The sequence below is a fragment of the Gopherus flavomarginatus genome, chromosome 1 (assembly GCF_025201925.1).
Source record: "Gopherus flavomarginatus isolate rGopFla2 chromosome 1, rGopFla2.mat.asm, whole genome shotgun sequence".
Taxonomy (NCBI): Eukaryota; Metazoa; Chordata; order Testudines; family Testudinidae; genus Gopherus; species Gopherus flavomarginatus.
Window position 1 is genome coordinate 366181345 of NC_066617.1, and position 20047 is coordinate 366201391.

General features: G+C 50.9%; 1 protein-coding gene across 2 annotated transcripts; it reads left to right on the forward strand.

The window, feature by feature from the left end:
- The first annotated feature begins 422 nt into the window (after positions 1 to 422).
- On the forward strand, positions 423 to 19890 carry XNDC1N (XRCC1 N-terminal domain containing 1, N-terminal like). 2 transcript variants are annotated; one of them, XM_050938353.1, is made up of 11 exons: positions 423 to 618; positions 8871 to 8989; positions 9870 to 10006; positions 10474 to 10612; positions 11298 to 11453; positions 12805 to 12962; positions 13384 to 13460; positions 14258 to 14496; positions 15695 to 15785; positions 16121 to 16239; positions 18336 to 19890. In XM_050938353.1, the coding sequence occupies exons 3-11, from the start codon at positions 9962 to 9964 to the stop codon at positions 18581 to 18583; spliced, it is 1272 nt and encodes a 423-aa protein (XP_050794310.1). In that variant the 5' UTR covers positions 423 to 618; positions 8871 to 8989; positions 9870 to 9961; the 3' UTR covers positions 18584 to 19890. The 2 variants fall into 2 exon arrangements, with proteins under 2 accessions (XP_050794310.1, XP_050794401.1); XM_050938444.1 differs by lacking the exons at positions 14258 to 14496; positions 15695 to 15785.
- The last annotated feature ends 157 nt before the right edge of the window (positions 19891 to 20047 follow it).

A 20047-nucleotide genomic window follows, 5' to 3' on the forward strand; every position in this document is an offset into this window, starting at 1 on the left:
CGTCAACCTAAAGTCCGCCAATCAGCGAGCACGACGCTCCGTCACTAGCCAGTCAGAGAATGGAGGGGCGGGACGGCTCCCGGACGGCCGGCGAGCTGTCACAGAGTTTGAGGGTCATCTGATATTTACAACTCCAGAAAGAAACGCAAAATCCTTAAAAAGAGTCATACCTTGCCCGGACGCCTCTCGGATCAGAGAGCACAATGGTTCGCTGATGTCACGCTGTAAAAATTAAGCGTCCTCTCCATTTAGTTCAATTTACTTTTTTTTACTGGGGTGCTGAACTTGGGAGACGCTCCCTGCTCTTGTCCCGCCCCTCAGTTTGGGCCCTGGACGTGGCGAGAGGCTCCGGAAAGACTACAAAGCCCGGCATGCCCCATGGGTCCCTGACCTTTAACCCCTCCTGCGGCCACCCCTCCGAGAGAGGAAAAAAGCATAATAATTATGAGAACATCTTTACAATTAGCGTCATAATTGTGGGGGGAGAGAGAAATAAATAAAATATTTACAAATAGCCCCGGCGGGGCCTAAGCGCGGCTCCCAACGGGAGGTCAAAGGTCAGGCGGGTTTTGGCGGGAGATAGCGGCTTCCTTCCCCAGTCCCTGGCTCCTGCCTGAGGTGCGACTAGGGGGTAAAGAGGGGCGGGGTTGGTGGGTACAGACCGGGGGTGGGGGGTTGGGCTTGAGGGGAGGGGGATTGGGTGTTTGCTGGTAGCTGCCTGGCTCTGTGCCTCAGGCTGCCCTGGGGTGTGTGTCCCGCTCTGGGGGGGGGATTGTTGGTTGGGGGGGGTGGGATGTGTTTTGGGGGGGGGGGATTGCGTGTGTGCTGCTGGCTCTGGCTGCAGGGCCGGCTTTAGGAAGTGCGGGGCCCAATTCGAACATTTTCGGTGGGGCCCTGGCGGGAAGGACTAAAAAACACAAAACAGGTAGAAAACCCCCTTTCATTTCTTCCATGTATTATTTACTTTCCATGACTATATAAATAATAACAAAATTATCGATTATGTAAATAGCGTAATGTATGCGGCTGCAAGTTAACTCCCCCTATAGTTCTTGACGCCCCCCCCCCCCGGGACCCCTGCACCAGGCACCCCCCTTCCCTGTCCCCTGACAGCCTCCTGTCGGCCCATCCAACCCCTCCTGTCCTTCCTGTCTCCTATGTGCGGTCCATCGCCGCTGCGGCCGTCATGGTCGAGCGGTCGCGACGTATTGTTTTAGGGCATCCTCTAACTGTCTGGGTTCCTCGCGAGCTTGAGGTTCTCTTGAAGCAGCGTACGACGCAGGTGCTGTCTCCATAGCGAGCTCATAAATATGAATTGATTTTGCTGGCGGCTGACAACATCACCTTGTGCCGCTGCAATGTCCTCAACCCTGTGTCACGGAGTCCCCGGGCGATGCTCTGGAACTGCTCCCCACAAAGCCAGTCAGGACTTTGGGGAGCCTCCTCTCCCTTGGAGCAGACTATGTTTAGGGCAGGAAGCTCACACGTAGCATTCAGCATGTGCCCCTCCGTGTGCTTCCCACAGCGAGTCCACCCAGTCGGGGTCCTGGGGAAGCCAGAGGGTCCTGCACCCTCACTTCGCAGTCAGACGTAACTCTCAGCCAGCCAGTAAGACAGAGGTTTATTTAGATGACAGGAACACAGTCCAAAACAGGTGTTGTCAGTACAGACAACAAGACCCCCCCTTAGTTAGGTATATCTGGGGCCCCAGGGAGGCCACAGCCCCACTGGGAGGCCCGAGCCTCCTCAGGGCTCCCCTCCATTTTCCAGCAAGCTTCCAAAAATTACCAAACCCCCTCCAGTCCGGGCCAGGAGGTCACCTGATCTCTCTGTCTCCAACACCTTTAGGATCCCCTTGCAGAGGGGAAGGGCCTGGCCTTAGTTGCCAGGCGACAGAGGGTCGGCCAGAGCTGAGGCCCCACACAGTATTCAGAGGAAACATTAAAACCAGTCCCACTTCGTCACATCCCACTATGCTGCTACCCCTCCCAGAGGATGACACAGCTCATCATGTATGTATGGATGTTATCACTGAGAGTGGTAAGCCTCTCCCGGATTTACGTGACTCCCCTCTAGCCAATCCTGACCCACTCCTCTACACCAACTGCTCCTCGTACTATTCAGATGGCCGGCTGGTATTGGGCTATTCAGTTACCATTCGGAGAGATGTTGAAGCTGCCCCTCTACCACCCTCCTTTAGCACTCAGGGTGCAGAATTACATGCTCTCACCAGGGCTTGCTTGCTGTCTGCTGGGAAAATTGTCACTATTTGTACAGACTCTAGATATGCCTTTGGGGTTTGCCATGCCACAGGCCAGACCTGGAAACAGCGGGGGTTCCTGACCTCGGGTACAAAAATCGCCAACGGCCCTCTGATCTCTGCACTCTTGGATGCCATACAGGCCCCTCTCCAGTTGGCAGTGGTTCATTGCTATGCACACCAGCAGCCTGATACTTCTGTGTCCCAGGGTAATGCCTTAGTTGATGCGGCCGCAAAGGCTGCGGCCCTACAGCCCCTCCTGGTCTCGGCTTCCCTCCTCCTGGATGCGTCCTTCCTGCCCTCTGATTGGGTGATGTTATATGCTGACATGCCCCCGGAAGAACTCTGGGATTGGGAACGCTGGGAGGGATCTGAGGGCCCCGATAAGGTCTGGCGTATTGGGGATAAGTCTATTCTACCCTGCCGCTACCTACTCCCAGCTGCCCATTATTTTAATTCCTTGGACCATGCTGGGATACAGGGCACGGCTACTGCTATACTTAAGTTTTGAGCAGCGCCTCATGTTTACCCTGCTGTAAAGTGGGCCCTTGGTTCCTGTTCTACTTCTCTGACTTTTTCTGCAAGTTCTCGGCTTCATGCCGACTCAAAGAGGGGGAGACCCTGGGCAAACTTCCCGTTTCAACGCCTGCAAATGGACTATGCTGAGATGCCTAGAAGCTCAGAGTTTCACCACCTCCTTGTAGTAATGGATCAACTTTCGGGATGGCCTGAAGCAATACCAACTAGAAAAGCAGATGCAAGATGTGTGGTGAAATTTGTAATGAAAGACATTGTGCCTCAGTTTGGTGTTCCTGAAGTCATCGACTCTGACCGGGATTCACACTTTACAGCAAAAATCATGGACGAACTGTACCGGTGTCTGGGAATTACGCGACAACTACATACCCCGTATCATCCCCAATCTGCAGGACTGGTGGAGCGTATGAACCGAACTGTAAAAATAATGATAGCAAAGTACTGTAAGGAGACCAGACTTAAGTGGCCAGACATATTGCCTATAGTCCTGTGGCACGTAAGGCGAACTCCACGTATGCCCCTGGGCCTGTCCCCGTTTGAAATATTGTTTGGTAAGCTGGCTTTGGTCCTGGGAACTTATGTTCCCGCACATGCTGGCCTCTTGGATGGAGATGAAACACTGGCCAGGTATGTCGTGGGGTTGCAAAAGGAGCTGGCTGACAATCAGTCAGAAGCTCAATTATTCCAAACCGCGCCATTAGGGTTACAGGTCCATTCCTTTAAACCAGGGGGATTGGGTGCTAGTTAAAAAGATTTCCTGCACCAATCCCCTGGAACCCCAGTGGGAAGAGCCGTATCAGGTTTTATTATGTACTTATTCTGCTTTAAAGGTTGCAAGTAAAAGTTCATGGATTCATCACAGCCACGCTAAGCCGGCACCTGCACCTTCTCCTGATGAGCCACCTCGTGAGTGAACGTCACTGCTAATCCGTGGACTGAACCCTCCAATGATTGGGATCTCCACACTCCACCAGGATTTCTTGCTTTTCTATCAATTGGACTTACACTGGTAGTTTTGTTCTTTGTGTGGTATAGGAAAGGATGTCAGTATTGGTATGGTTTGCCCGGGGGTTCCTGTCCCTATTCACAAATCCAATACAAGGATGAGAGGGAAACAGTTTCTTAAATTTAACTCGTGCTACAATACAAAGTGTGAATCGGACACAATGCTGGATTTGCATTCATACCCCCACACACATAGGCCAGGGAGTCCAGTTAATAGGGGTACCTATCCCCCTCAACAGAACCCTCCAGGCCGGATTGTGGCTAAATACTACATTTAGCTGGAATGTTACGATCCAGACATGGTCCATTGATATGGTGGCCCAGGGTAATTACGCTTTATGCATATCACGGAAAAAGGGTATAGATAACGCTGTCTTTGCACCCCATAAAGTTGCCCACAATGTTACCACTCGGATCAGTACTGGTGCGGCAAGCCCCTCCAGTTACTCCAGGGCCCCATTGCCACTCCCTGAGGGATCTGGCTGGTATTGGCTATGTAATCATACGGCTTATAAGACCCTCCCGGCGGGTTGGTGTGGCACGTGTACCTTGGGGGCCATAGTACCTGCTGTCACAGTACACCAAACCTTGATCCAGGGAGAAATCCGCAACCTCATATAACGGAGCCAACAAAGTATCCCTTCAAATCCCCTTTCTGATCGGCCCACAGGCTTTCATTCCTTCGTACACTGGTTTTTGCCTTGGTTAGGGGTAAATGAATTAGAGAAGGCTATAGTAAATATTTCAGCAGCATTAGAAGTCATGGGAGATGCTACGGCAGACACCTTATCTGTCCTCCAAGCTGAAGTGACTCAGCTATCTTGGACAGCTATGCAAAATCGTTTGGCCCTGGATTATCTCCTTGCAAACCAGAGTGGGGTTTGTGCCCTGGTTAACTCTAGCTGTTGTGTGTTCATGAATCAACATCGACGGGTGGAGACCAACATCCATACCATTATGCAGCAAGCCGCCTCATTTCATCGCATCAGCCTTGATGATACCAGCACCGGATTCCAAGAGGCCTGGAACTGGCTGACTTCATGGTTACCAGACTTGGGGGCATGGGGTTGGTGTATTTTATACCTAATCCTTTTTGTAGTCTCTTTCTTTGTATTCGTTTTTGTATGCTTGCAGTGTTGTACTATGTGCTATCGACAATCCTTCACCGCAGCTATTCTGCCCCAATATAGCTTACTGACGTACAAAAGAAAAGGGGGAACTGTTGAGGGCAGTTAGAATGAATGACTCCATTTTTAAGGCGTAGGTCCACCATTAAGGGAAAGCGAGTACATCACGTACCGGGGTCAGCACTCGCGCGGTGTTGAAACATAATAAAACCATAAAAAGGAAGAAGGACATTGAAACAGAGAGCAACACCACAATTCAGGGAAGTTCTGGTATGCAAGATAACTGCTTGCCTAAGCGCTAGCCAGCATGCGAATACATTTGGTTGTGATAGGTTAAAGTTAGTTAAGTGGCTTGGTTATTGGCTAAAGCTTACAATGTACGAGGGCAGCACGCACTACTGAAAAGTATATAAACCCTCTGTAACCTGCAGCTGAGGTCCTCCCCTGGCTAGCAGGGAGGCACCACGCTTGAGCTTAATAAAATTCTGGTATTTGAACATTCTGCGTACCTTTGGTCTTTGTGCCTCAGCCTAGCAACGAACTGCGCATGGCCTATTGGTGTAATTCGTAACACTATTAAGTGACAGTTTACAGCAGTGGTGTTCAATAAGGGGTACATGTACCCTTGGGGGTACGCAGAGGTCTTCCAGGGGGTACATCAACTCATACAAATTTGTCTAGTTTTACAACAGTGTACATGAAAAGCATTAGTGAAGTCAGTATAAAGTACAATTATTTCATACATACTGAATGAAATGACTTGTTTATACTTTTCTATACACTATAGACTGAAAAGTGGGGTGCTGCAGCACGTAGGGAAATAGTTCAGACAAAGGCCTCCTCCAGAACCCCCTGTGGGGGGTCAGGGAGAAGATGATGCTGCATGCAAGAAATCACGCTTTTTCCCCCTCCCTCTCCCCAAAGTCCTCACAGAGTCCCTGTAATGTGCATGGTTTGTGGGTGTTAGTGGGGGCCAAAATCGTGGACATTCTTGGCCTGGTCCACCCACTTGACACATCAATTCCTATCATGTTCCAGGCTAGCCTGTCTTGTCCGCAATTTTGAGCCTTATTCGACGCTAGAGAAAAGAGAGCAGTATGGATCATCAGCAGCCAAGCACAGGCAAATGGGCGAATTATGGAAAGAAATACAGGAAGGAATTGGAAAAAGAATAAGAATTTAAAAATTGGCTGAAGCCTGCAACTGGTGACAACACAAAAGCTTTTTGCAGATATTGCAAAGGCCTAATTCGTGCACATTGTGCAGACCTTGTGCAACATGCAGCAACTGAGAAACATATATCAAATACAAAACCATTTTCTATGATGCGCTTGACAAATATTGATTTCACTGTCATGAGGGTGCACCAAGCAGAGCTAAAACTGGCCTGCTACTTTTCCTGCCACACAGTGGTCAGTTTTGTGGATTACCTCAGTGAGCTTGCCAGATCAGCTTTTGAAAAAGATATCCACCTCCATCGCACCAAATGCAGGGCATGAATTAACCATGTTATTTCTCCCTGCATGTTCTACTTATGGTAGAACATGCATGTGGTACTTCATAGAATCATAGACTATCAGGGTTGGAAGGGACCTCAGGAGGTCACCTAGTCCAACCCCCTGCTCACAGCAGGACCAATTCCCAACTAAATCATCCCAGTCCCTCCTTAGGCAAGATTGTCTCCATGTTTTTGGGACTACTCAGTTTGGAAGGTGAAACAGCTGAAGCTATTGCCACAGCGCTGCTTCAGTTTCTTGTCAGTGTTAATCTGGATTTCAGCAGGTCTATTGGGATTGAGACCGACGGCTGTAGCGGCATGGTCAGCCATAAAAATTCCATGTACATGCATCTGCTCAAAAAGAATGACAGGCTCAGTCTCATCAAATGCGTGTGTGATTCCATCCTGCTGTGTGCCAGTAAAGCCGTAGAAATTCTGCCACACAGTCTAGAGTTTTTAATCTCCCATTCCTACAGCTGGTTCTCTCACAGCCCCCAGAGACAGCGTGCATATGCACAGCTATTCCAGGTAATGAATCCTGGCAACACGCCACTTAAGCCTGTTCAGCTGTCAGCATTTATGACTTGTGGGCGTGTACTGGATCAGTGGGATGCATTGAAGCTACACTTCCAACTGGGCAAAGATAAGCTGTGATGCTGTGAAGCAGAAGTTCTGTATTGCGACCCTGTGAATAAACTGTATTTACAGTTTCTAACACTGATTCTGCAGGAATTCTCCAGACTCAACAAACTGTTCTAACTGGAATCTAGTGGTAATGCTTTCAAGATATTGGACGCCCTCCTGTCTTTCTCTCAGGGTCTTTTAGCTAGAATATTGTTTCCAAAGAGCATCCCTGTATTGGACGCTAAACTCCTAGAAGTCCATTTGAGTGACACAGCCAGTTACTTGCCACTGGTTGTTAATTTTGGCGTAATGTTCACCATAGCTCTAGGAGCTGCAAAGCTTGACAAACCTGTTCAAGACGGTAGATGCCAAGACTTCATTCTTGAAGCAGCTAAGCAAGTGTAGCGCAGACTACCAGCGAATATTGATCTGTGGAACTCTGTCATTGTTCAGTCCATTGGTTATTCTGTCTCTGGCAAAACCTCAAGTAGCAAAGATCTCAATGATAAACATTTTCAAAGGTGACTTGAGGGCCTTTGATAACCAGTATCAAGCCCTCAGCTACCAGAAATGGAAGAACACAGTTGACAAACAAGCAGAGCAGTTCTGGGTGGAGGTCTACAACTTTGAGGACTGTAGCGCTCTCTCTACTTGCCATGCCTCTCAGTAATGATGATACAGAACGAGTGTTTTTGCAGACGAACATTAAGTCCAAGCACCGGAACAGGACGGGTCACCAGGCTCAGAGCAGTATACTGCATATCTGGTACGAGTTAAGATGATGGGGGCTGTACTGTAAGGATTTTGTTCCAACTGAGGATATGCTTCAATGCTTTACCATGGGAGCTGATCCCACCACAGATGATGTAGACAGCGAGGATGACATTTAACTGAAGTTGGAGTCTCACCACTCTACTCATCCTTGCTGAGCTCTCATAGCTTGCTCTTCTGTTCCTGGCTCAGGTCTTCGTGATTCACTGGACCAAAGTGGTTCCTGCACACTGTGGTGCAGGTGTGCAAGGAGAAAAAAGTCCTGCTGTCTTAGAGGTTCACCTGGCGGGGTGGCCAAGGATGTGGGGTTGGGGATCATCTACACAGGAGGGCTGTTGGGGATAAGGGGTGATGTGAAAGCAAAGGAGGGTTTGTGTCTGTTCCAGGTTCTCATGGAAAAGAGATGCTGTAATTTGTACCTGACTTTTTTTTTTCCCTGAAGAAGTAACAGTTGAGGGGTTTTGTTTTTTTTTATTATTATTATGATTATATTGAATTGGTTCCCACAACCTGTAGAAGAATAATTTGCTTTGGGAAATAGATTAAAATTGGCTTCTTTAACTATTTTCATCAGCTTTTTAACTGATCCTTAAATCTGTGGATGCATTAATTTGTCATGTAAACATTGGTGGAAAAGCCTAGATGTCATTTTTTCCTTGCTGAAGTTTCACTTGTTGTTGTTTGTTTAGACACCACTTAAGGTGATTACTTTTTCTGATTTTCACAGGCCAGTCCTGCTAGCTTTTAGGATATTAAAATGTCCTGAAGCAACTCCAGGCCAGTGCAGTAACATTACATGGGGACTTTATGTAATAAAGCTGCATCAAAACATCATGAGGAATTTATTTAGCAAAACAAATACTTAGAGCATAGCTCAAGTGCTCTAAGGTAATTTTTTTTCTAAATTATTCACAGAATTTGCTGTGTGATCAGCTTGGGGTAACCTGAAATGAACCTATAGAGAGATTGGATTTGGGGGAAACAAAAGGGTACTGAGGAAGTGAGTGAAGCCTAAGGAAAGATGTAAAATTACATATTATTTCTACAGCATCACAGGGGTACTTCGCAGGTCCATACAAGAAGACAAAATTCCTGTCCTCCTCCAGACCTGCTTCTTCCATGAAACCTACTAGCCATCTACCTGGAGACAAATTGAGGGGCAGTCAGGTATAGTTTTAATTAAAAGTATCCATACCTGAAAATGTTACATGCTTTGGCCCCAATCCTCCAATCTGCATTCACAGTGGGACTCTGAGGAGGGTTCTGTCCATATGGATCTGATTATAGGATTTGGGGTCCTTGTATCCTCCCCTGAACTTCTTATGATGCTCATCTTTTTGGGTCCTGATCCTGCAGCTGGATCCACATAGAAAGCTCCTTGTGACTGCATGTAGCCCCAGGCTTCAGGCTAAGCTTTCCTGGGCAGAGACAGTGTCTTTCTATCAGTGTCTAGCACAATGGCCACTGATCCTGATTGGAATCCTATTGGTCATCACAGTAATATTCCAAGGAGTGTATCAGTTTGTCTAGTTGGACCAATTTCACTTAAGATGGAAATTTAAACTGGTTTAGATAAACTGGTGCAAAGACCCAATGTGGACACTGATTTCAGTTGAGTGGCTTTATTTCTGGTTTAGTTTAAGCTGCTTGGAAATCAGTTTAAGTTAAACTGAAATAAGAATGTCCACATGGAGGTTTGTACTGAATTGATTAATCCATTCATGACATTCCCACCTGAAGTTAAACTGTGGCATCTGTCCCATATACACAAGGCCTCTTATCTGGTGGAAAGGAGGGTGCAGGGGATACAAACAGGCATCTGACTGTGCATTGTTGAGGCTTCCTCTGGCCAGCACAGTGTGTAATATACAATATCCATCTCCTTCAGTGACAGCAGAGGGAGGATCATAAATGTTCAGTGAAATTCAAATCCACTTTTACTACTGGCTGCGAAAACACAGCCCTTGGCAAACGTACCCAAAGTGAGACCAAGTGGAAATGGCTCCAATCTCTGTAAAGAACCAGATTCTGTCTGTGTTTCTGCTAGATGCTGATGGACCGTATGGACTGAGAGAGTGTTTTCGGGAAACCCAGAGGACGCTTCAGGCAGGCAGCAGGGGGGTTTCTGAAGAATCAGAAATGGCTCCAGTTAAAATCAACCATGTGGTGTCCTTCACCTCTCAGGTAATAATACTGCTTTTCATCTTCAACTGCAGTTCTTTAATTGGACACAAGGAGGTGCTACATTTTGCTGCAGAACTCTGCATACCCTAGTACTGTGGGATCCTTGAATCCTTATAGAAATTGAGGGTCTGATGCTCCATTGTTATAAACTGACATAGATCCAGACTTCCCCACTTTACACTAGCTGAGGATCTGGCCTGGAAAGTGTTGTGAATTGGATACAGTATTCTTCCTGCCATAAACTGTTGTATAATGTTTCTGTGTGCTGGTAAGCATCTACTACACTTCACCCCAGCAGTGGCTGCATTTCAGCAGCAGGTAAGGTCTGACCCTTTTGTAAAATCTGTAATGTGCTTTCAGATCATTACTAGAGAACAATAACCATTGCTGGCCCCCCTACTTCTATCCCCACCCCTCTACTAAGCACCATGCTTCTGCTCTCTCCCCTCCCCATTGGTTTGGTGCAGGATCCCAGGTATCCAGTGGAGAATCTGCTGCGTGATGATGGCATTCACCCTTGGCTGAGCAGCCTCCAGGATCGGAGCAGGCAGCTGAAAGTGGAGCTGCAGCTGGAACGGGCTAGTTCTATTGGCTACATAGACATAGGTATGAGAGAGGGAGAAACTGAGACCCCTGACCCCTTGGCGGCAGTCTAACCTGCAGATCTCTCTGGGGTCTCCTGCAGTGCCACTGTGCTTGTCTCTACGCTTGAAAGGCTTGTCTTCCGAGGAGTCCAGAGGTTTCTAGCTACTTCCCCATACTACCGTGGTAACACTGTGCACTTGTCTCTTGTCACAGCTGTCCCTGTTTTACTGATGGAGAAACTGAGGCACAGTGAAGGGAGGTGACATGCCCAAGTGAGACAGTGCCAGGGCTGGGAAATCGTCTGACTGCTAGTCCACTTTCTAACTAGCTGGCCACAAGGGGAAAGTCTCTCCCTGTTAGCAAAATGCTCACCTCATAGTTCATGCCAGTGGGCGAATTCTGGTCAGTCTCTGTCGCATGCCGGGATACTGGTCCCTGGGGTGCAGATTAGAACAACATCTCTCCTCAAAGCCGCCACTGTTGCTGGTGCCTGGCGGGCCTCTTGTGGGTGCTCCCCATAGAGAGTGAACAGGCCACGGAGACTGAACAGCCCACTTGCTTCCCTTTGCGCTGGGTGGCTCCCCAGCCAGCTCTTTGGGGCTCCAGTATCAGTGCCCAGATCTGGCTGATCAATTTCACCGCAGCACAGAGCTGAGGGAGGTTCAGCTGCTCCGCCCAGGCCTGACCTTTGCCCCCCCTCCCGCAGGGAACTGTGGCTGTGCCTTCGTCCAGGTGGACGTGGGGCGCTCCTTCTGGCCGCTGGAGCAGCCCTATGTTACCATGGTGCCCAGCACTACACTAATGACGCCGGCTGACTCGAAGCTGGACAGGAACCGCTCCGGGGTCCGGATGTTTAAAGAAGGTAAAGAGGGCCCTGCTCACATGTGGGTCACTAGCTGGATATCATTGATTAGATGGTGCATCATGCCCACCCGTCTAAGCCCTGTTATAGCAAGTAATCACATTTCATGAGGGAGGTCATCCCATCTCCAGGGCTGCCTTCTTTCCATGTATTCACTCGTGTTGTCAGATGCTAGCGGTGTGGTGCTCTGCTCTGTTCAATATTGATATCAATTGGCTGCATGCGTGTTTTCCCTCTGTGTGCTGCCCCAGCTCTGCGCAGATAGCTGACACAGCAGATCCTGAGAGAACCCCCAATGACCACAGACTCTAGTAAGGTACGAAGGCACGTCGGCCAGGTTTATTGTCGAAGAGAAACACAGTCCCAGCTCCCTGGTAAACGAAGTCCAAGGTGCTGCTAAGGTGCAGCTAGCCAGTACATATGTGCTCCCTGGCAATGGACTCAGCTCAGTCAGTGGTGGGACTTTCCCATGCCCCCTAGGCTGGACAAAGACACCGCCCCAGGGATGCATTCTTATACACAGGTCCAAACAAATTACACATCATTCCTGACGTATTGAGGTGCAACCCCTCTACGTAGCAAGGTACAACCCCTCGACATAGTAAGGTGCTGTCTCTCACCTTTTACATGTTGGTTCAAACAAAACAACTCTCTCCATCATATTACCCTTTTGGCCCTGTCATTGGGATGGGTCAGCTTGTTCCTTGTTATCTGTGTGAAGTGTACAAGTATGCAAATGTTCTGATATCTGGGGTCCAGCACCTTTTAGGTGTGTCTCTTTGCAGCATCAGCCCGTTCCTTGCCAGCTTCTGTGAGCAGGGCCTACCTCTGGCTCACAGCTTAACTTTGCTTTATGTTAGCAAAGTCTTGACCGTTACTTTAGTTCAGGTCTGAGGCTTCATACCAGGCCTCTGATACCAAGGTTTATATCTCAGGGCCTCCTCTTACTACAATTTGGGCCCCACATGATAGTATCTGGGAACCTGAACTGGTCACCTCTATGCCTGTACATTGATTGGGATGTCTCAGGGTGTTCCCAGGATGGATTAGGTGTGGTGGCGAGCTGTGGTCCCTGTGGTTGGATCTGGCGCTGTGGGGAGTGGAGGTCCCAGCGGTTAGAGCTGGAGTGGTGGAGTACCAGTTGGGACAGACCCAGTGGTTGGATCTGGGGAGCTGTGGTCCCAGGGACTGGATCTGTATGGCAGGACAGTGGACTCCCAGTTGGGACGGTCCCAGTGTTTGGATGTGGGGTGGCAGGGCCATGTTCCTGTGTCGACTGCAAGGCCATTAGAAGGCGGCAGCGTCTCGCTCCAGATGTGAAGCTGCCCATCTGCTCCTGCTCTGTCTGCAGGCGATTTCCTGGTGGCGGCACTGGGCGAGAAGTGGGATCGCGTGAGGATCACCTGCAGCCAGCCCTTCAACAAGCAGGCCCAGTTTGGCCTCTCCTTCATCCACATCCGCACCCCGTTGGACCCTGATCACAGCAATGCGGCTCCAGCTCCACTCCAGGTCAGTGGCTGCAATGGGTCCCCATGCTCTTTGGGTGAGGGGGTCTGGGGTGGCAGAAGGAGGTCTCTTGTTGCTGCTGAGACTGGTGCTCTCGCACTTTGGCCACGGTGGGGATAGGCCAGTGGCCTGCTCAGCCCATCTGCCTGGCTCCTGGGTGCTGCATGGCCTATGCAGTCGAGTGTGCCAGGTTCAGAGGGGAAGGACACCTGTCCACTCCTCTAGCTCTCTGACGGGGACCAGTGCACTATTGTTCCTGTGTTATGAGCTCTAGGGCACTGGCCGTGGGGGTGGGCTGGATGGGACCTGGGGGGGTCTCTTCTCTCTCTACTGCTACTGGTTTTCTGCGCGTGCTGGCTCTGGGGGGACTGGGGGATATCTCCCATGAGAGCAGAGCTCTGAGCCATGTTTCCCTCTCCCCCAGACGGGTCTCGAGCCCGCAGCCAGCCCCTGGCTCGCCAGCCCCGCCTTTCTCAGGACGTTTTTCCCGGAGGTGCAGCCGTAAGTACCCTTGCGGGAGCGATCACCCTTCAGAGGGAGGGGCCGTGCCTTGGAGCTGTGGTGCTGGGCCAAAGGCAGTGGCATGCACAGCTTCGTCTCCCTCCTGGGGCTGTCACGGTGCCAGTGACACTCGCATGGGAGCTGCTACTATGGGTCCCAGCTGGGGCTTGCCAACCCCCTTCTAGTGGCTCAGGGTGGGAGGAGCCCTTAGTCCTAGTGATTGCTTCCCCTCCCAGGAACCCTCTCCTCTCCCAGCACAGCCTCTCTCGGTGTGCTACCCACATCGACTGGGCAGGATGGCCAGGGGCTGCTCCACTCGGGGATGCTCCAGGGGGCTGTTCTCTGCCAGCTGGATCTAGCCCTGTGCTGTGTCCTGAGCTGGACAGGAGCTGAGGGCCCGAAACGCCTATGGAAGCCCATGGGCTCCGTGCCCACTTGTTCCGCTGGCACTGGGAGCAAGTCCCTCAGGATGCTTTCCAGGGCAAAGCTGTCATTGATGGCAGCCCCTTCCAGCTGGAGTCTCCCGCCCCTCCCCATGAACGAGCCCCTCCTGCTACCATTGTATCCTAGCTCAGGGTCAGCGCAGGATAGACTGTCTGACCCGCACGCCCAGCTGTGGGGTGGCTGGGGGTCCGTACCAAAGTCCTGATCACTCCCTGAGCTGCTGCTGGAAGGGATGTGCTACTGGCCCTGGGGAAGATCCCTTCCACTGTTGGGAGCAGGGAATGTCCATCCTATTCAGGGTGTTCCCTGGCTAGTTGGCAGGAATCACTGGTTCTCTGGCTTTCTGTGCCCAGGAGCAAGGATGAGGAGGAGGAACTGAAAAGCCGACTGCAGCTACTGGAGCCCAGCTGCGGGCCTCACCCCCGCAGCCCGACCTGTCTCAGCCGGACAGCCAGGATGGTGCTGTCGGCGGCCCAGTCGCGCAGCCGCACTCTCCAGCCAGGCCCCAGTGGCACCTCTTTGGCCACTGAGAGACAGGAGGGCAGCCGGGGGCAGCAGGGTGAAGATCCATCCTTGAGCCCTGTAGCAGCAGGTGAGTGGGAGCCAGTCGCAGCCATGTGGGGACTCGAGTGGGATCCCCCAAGCTCCTTCTCTGCCCATCTGAGCTGGGGATGCTGCAACCCTCTCTAAAGCTGTCCTGCCCCCTTGGGTGGGATCAGCAGCTGCTCTTCTGGGACGCGCTCCCGTAATGATCCAGAGAGCGATGGGCATCTGGGAGGACCTGGCATTGCACCCTTTTCCCCACTGGCGAAAGGCACCCTTGGAGCCCCACTGCTGGAAGTGCAGCCTACAGACCCCGAAGCGCCTGGTTGGATCCGGGGCTGCTGGAATGTGCCCAGGCAGCTGATGGGGAATGTCCACCTCTGCGCTGGGTAAGGCTGCTCTGTCAGTCCCCAGCCAGCAGAGGGACGAGTTCTCATCGTTGCTGGGTGGATGAGAGGAGTCTGAGGTAGATGAGCACTACTGGGTTCCATCCAGGCTGTCCCTCCCTACAGCCAAGGCAGGACTGGCTCTAGGCTCTCTGGCAGAGCCGCCAGCTGGCCCATCTCTTCCCTAAAGGCAGGCACCAAAGGCTTTGAAACCGCTCTGAACTCTACGCTGGCGACAGCCCTCAGAGATGGGCTTTCCACTGGCAGACTATCCCACAGGAGGAGCTCTCGCTGTCGGCAGCTTCTGTTCCATTTCCTCCTGTTGCTCTTTGCTCCAGCCCGCTCCCGCTCTAGCCAGCTCCCCTTTCTTCTTGGAGTCTCGACCCTCCTAGTGCAGAGCTCACTCCCCCCAAGGTAGCTAAGCACCATCAGCCCCGATCTCCTGGTGCAGACTCCACGGGCTGGGCTTACCTGGTGTCCATTTCAACCAGGGAATTATGTCCCTCTCCCCTGTGTTCGTGGCTCAGCATCGCCATTCAAAACTGCTTCTTGTTGATTCTGGAGCGTGGGAGGCTCCCAGTCTCCAGTCCCACCAAACTGCCTGCCAGCAGCACATCTGCATGTGTTAGTGCTAACTTGGCTTGGCTATATGGCCTGGTGGGCAGAGCCCTGGGTTGAGACTCAGGAGATCTGGGTTCTAGTCTCAGAACTGCCACTTGGCTGCTGGGTGACCTTCGGTAAGTCATTTCCCCTCCTGTTGCCTCAGTTTCCCCATCTGTGAAATGGGGACTGCGATCCCGACCTGCTTTGTAAAGCTCTATCCAAGAGCTAGGTACAATGCTGCTGCTGGTTATTCTCCAGGCTCCGTGCAGGATGTCCATGATGCTCCAACCCTGAGGAGGGTCTGGGTGAAGCCAAGCAGGAGACGAAGATCTCAAGGCACCGCAGAGAAGTAACCGATCAGCCCTGTTGTGTTCCCCTTAACCCTCCAAATGTTCTGATTCCCCCTTTGGAGCCCAGCTGGCAGCTCCTTCTCTGAGCCAGTGTCCCAGTCCAGGCAGTGCCTTCCTGGGGCTCTCCTCTGGGTCTCCATCACAGCCAAAGGCTGCATAGGATGGGATAGCAGGAAGGAGGGGGGATCCTGGCCGTTCCAGCTGCCACCTCTGGTGTGTCTCAACAGGCAGGGCAGCTTCTCTGGACCTGGGCTATACTTTAACCCTTTGAGGTGGGAGTGCAAAGGACGCTGCAAACTGGAGAAACAGCTGCTCCTGAAATCTCTCTCTGCAGGTCAATGCCCAGGCCTGGCACCCAGGGAGGAAGAGCCAGGAGCCGGGGAGGAAGGCCCAGTAAGCTGGATGATGATGTAGAGGCAGGCAGGGAGATGGGCACATGCCCCATCTGTGCGGGTGAGTGTTCTGGAGTGCGGGCTAGAGTTGCTGCCAGCTATAACAAGTGCCTTAGAGCATGTCCTCCTGCCTAAATTGCTCTCTTTGGAAGGCCCTTTGGCCCACACACACACCGGATCTGTACAGCTCATATGATTCACCCCTGAGATGCAGCTGGCTCTCGGGTCGAGCATGGGAGGCCCCTCCATTAACTCAGCTGGTTGTAAAAAAGTGAGGTGATCCCTGCCCATCTGGTGGGTTTGTGATCAGTGGGATGTTCAGCTTGGCATCTTGCCTGATTCTGTCTCCAGAGCTGGACTCAAAGAAGAGGATGAGCATAGACTTCAAGGCGAGAGGGGACCATGGTATCTGTCTAGTTTGATCTGCAAACTGGCCAAAGAACCTCACCCCAGGGGTGCGGCATACCAGTAATTTGGTATTGACCTAGAGCAGTGTACTCAGACCTCAATGGTTCAGGAGCCAAATTAGTGACCAACATTACCCAAAAGAGCTACAGTCGTGTGAATTCAGCTTTTCCTTTACCTCAGTACTGTAGAGTCAGATTTAAACACCATGACAGGGAAATATTTACCTTTTATTTCTATATATTATTCTCACAGCAAAATTACTGACCAAATGTTATTATTTTAACAACTACAATTGGTTAATAACCTAGTAAAAGCATCCTGATGGGTTAATAACTTAGATTGGTTAATAATTCAGTCACAGTGTTCGAATATTGTGTGCTGCACAGAGCCGCAAGGGACGCGTTAAAGAGCCAGTTGCGACTTGTGAGCCTCAGTGTGAGTATCTCTGACCTAATGTGTATCTCTAGGGTCTGTTTACACTGCCAGGGGAGGTGTGACAGTAGCGTGGGTAGGCAGACCCATGCCATCTTTAATCCAGCTCACATGAGTAACAATAGCAGTGAAGACCCAGCGGCATGGGCTAACAACTGGGGACGTATTCTCGCTGCTAGTCCATGCTGCCGTGTCGTCACTATTGTTATTACGCGGGCTAGCTGGATGAAAGTTAGCACAGTGTGCCTACCCGTACTACAGTTACACCTTCGCTTGCCATGTAGATGGGCCATTAGAGAGACAGCCAGTCTGGATTGTTACCCATCTGACCATGATGTGACATTTCAAAAGTAGAGTCTCACACGCCGCCCTTAAAACACCAGTAACAGCTCAGTTCTTGAGTTCCACTCCTATCACCTTTTACTGCTGCAAGGGATTTCCTTGCGCTCTCTCTCCCCGGTCTTAGTCACAGCCTTGTCGCCTTTATTCATGACTTCGCAGGGACATGGACTAGAAAGATGACCTTCTGATGTCCCTTCCAGCCCTACGTTTCTAAGATTAAAACGTGGTTACCTAAAAGGTATCCAGTTAAACCCATACTTGGGTGTCCCAGTGGCTTGATTTTCAGAGCAGCCAAGCGCCCAGCAGTTCAGCCGGCTTCAGTCACACCTGCTTAAGGAGACCCAAAGGGGCATAGGGAGGTGAGGTTGGTTTCAGTACCCATGGTTTGTTTGCAAAGGTTGTCGAACTCATGGAACCAGGGTTTGAGCTTGGAGGCAGGCTGCAACTACACTCCACCGACCTGATTCTCCCCCAGCACTTTCAATTGGCTATGGGAGCCTTCGCTGCTGTTCAACAGCTGCCGTGTGCCACCCCAGAGGTGGCTGCATTTCAGCGGCAAGTGAATGCGTACAGTGGCTTGGGCTCCTTCAGAATGAAAGCTCTGCTCTAGGAATTATTTTGGGACAGTTCCCTGGCCTGTGTTATATACAGGAGGTCAGCGCAGGTGATCCCAATGGTCCCCTCTGGCCTTGGAATTTATGAGAAGCACTGTATGCATGTTGATTGTTGTAAAATAAGAAACTGCTCTCTGTTCATGCTACTGCCCTCTCCTGGCTGGAATCAGAACTGCCCAGTTATGTGGTAGGCCCTGCATTAGGAACAGCTGACAGAGATTGAGTGGCAAGGGCCTGGGGTCCCAAGTTCTAACCTTGCTCTCAGCCTGAAGACCCAGGTGGCCAAGGCGTGCAGTACGTTGGCAGCCAGGAAGTCCAGGTGGGCCTGGGTTAGCTCTGCTGTCATCTCTTCTCGCTGCAGGCTGCTTCAGCACAGATCTCCTTCCTGTTCACGCCTCCACCTGTGGGGAAGATGGCTCCCTTCCAGACACAGCCTGGCCATCCCCACCACGGGAGGATCCCCAGCACGAGGAGACCCCCGAGACTTGGGTGCCGTGCCCCATCTGCGAGTTCTCGTTCAGCACAGCAGAGGTGGAAAGGCACGCCAGCACCTGTGTGGAGCAGGCAGGAGCCCTGGAGACCCCCCACTCCTGGGTGTGGGTGGAATAAGGCTGGCAGGGCCAGGCCGGGCTGTAGAGGCACAACGCTGGCATACGCTCCCCTATTCCCCCATCAGCCTCGTATTGAGGTATCCCTCTGTCTGAGCCTTAGGGTCACTCTGCTCAGCTGGGTTGGAACTGCCTTTGGACTTAAGGGCCATTGCCGTCATGGTGACACTGGGCACAGACGCCATGCCATGGGCATCCTGGAATGCGTTCAGCCCTGGGGCAACTCCATTGACTTCAGAAGGATCACAGCAGGGATGGTCCAGGAGCTGTACGGCACAGAAGAGAATGATGGTCCTTACGACCTAAGCGTATGACAAGAGACAACAGACAGAGACAAACTGAAGGAGTCGTTCAAGGAAACAAAAACTGTATTAGCCAGCACGGCAGGCATGGGTCTCAGCACATCAGTAGCCTGACCTCTGTCAAGTTTTTTGTCAGCCTCACAGCAAAGGAGAGTTGAGGGGGGATTGGAAGGAGGACAATGGTGACTCAGCCAGAGCCAGACAGACGGACACATTCACATACACCTGTGATGCAGGGACGGACTGTTTGCAGTGTTGGTGGAACTATGTACGTCTCATATTAGAAAAGGTACGGGAGGAGATATTTTTTATAGGACCAACGTCTGGTTAGTCAGAGAGAGAGGCTTTCGAGCCCCACAGAGCTCTTCTTCAGGTCTGGGAAAGGCACTTTGAGTGTCACAGCTAAATACAAGGTGAGACAGGTTGTTAAGTATAAGGAGTTAACACATGTTGCAAGAGACCATTCCAGGTGAAGTGGGCAGCTAACACCTCTGCAGTCACATGCCAAAGGAGTCTTAGCGGGTTATGGATTGTTGTAATGAGCCATAAATCCAGTGTCTTTATAAAATATGTAATTTTTGGTGTCTAGCAAAGTTAAGAACATAAAAATGGCCAGACAGGGTCAGACCAAAGATCTATCTAGCCCAGTATCCTGTTTTCCAACAACGACCAATTCCCAGAGGGAATGAACAGAACAGGGCAATTATCAAGCGATTCATTCCCTGTTGCCCATTCCCAGCTTCTGGCAAACAGAGGCTATGGACACATCCCTGCCCATCTTGGCTAATAGCCACTGATGGACCTGTCCTCCATGAATTTATCCAGGTTTTTTTTTTAACCCTGTTAGTCTTGGCCTTCACAACATCCTCTGGCAAAGAGTTCCACAGCTTGACTGTGTTGTATGAAGAAATACTTCCTTTTGTTTTAAACCCGCTGCGTATTAATATCATTTGGTGACCCTTGGTTCTTGTGTCATGTGAAGGGATAAAGAACACTTCTTTATTTACTTTCTCTGCACCAGTCATGATTTTATAGACCTCAATCATATCCCCTGCTTAGTCGTCTGTTTTCCAAGCTGAAAAGTCCCAGTCTTATTAATCTCTCCTCATATGGAAGCTGTTCCATGCCCCTAATAATTTTTGTTGTCCTCTTTTGAACCTTTT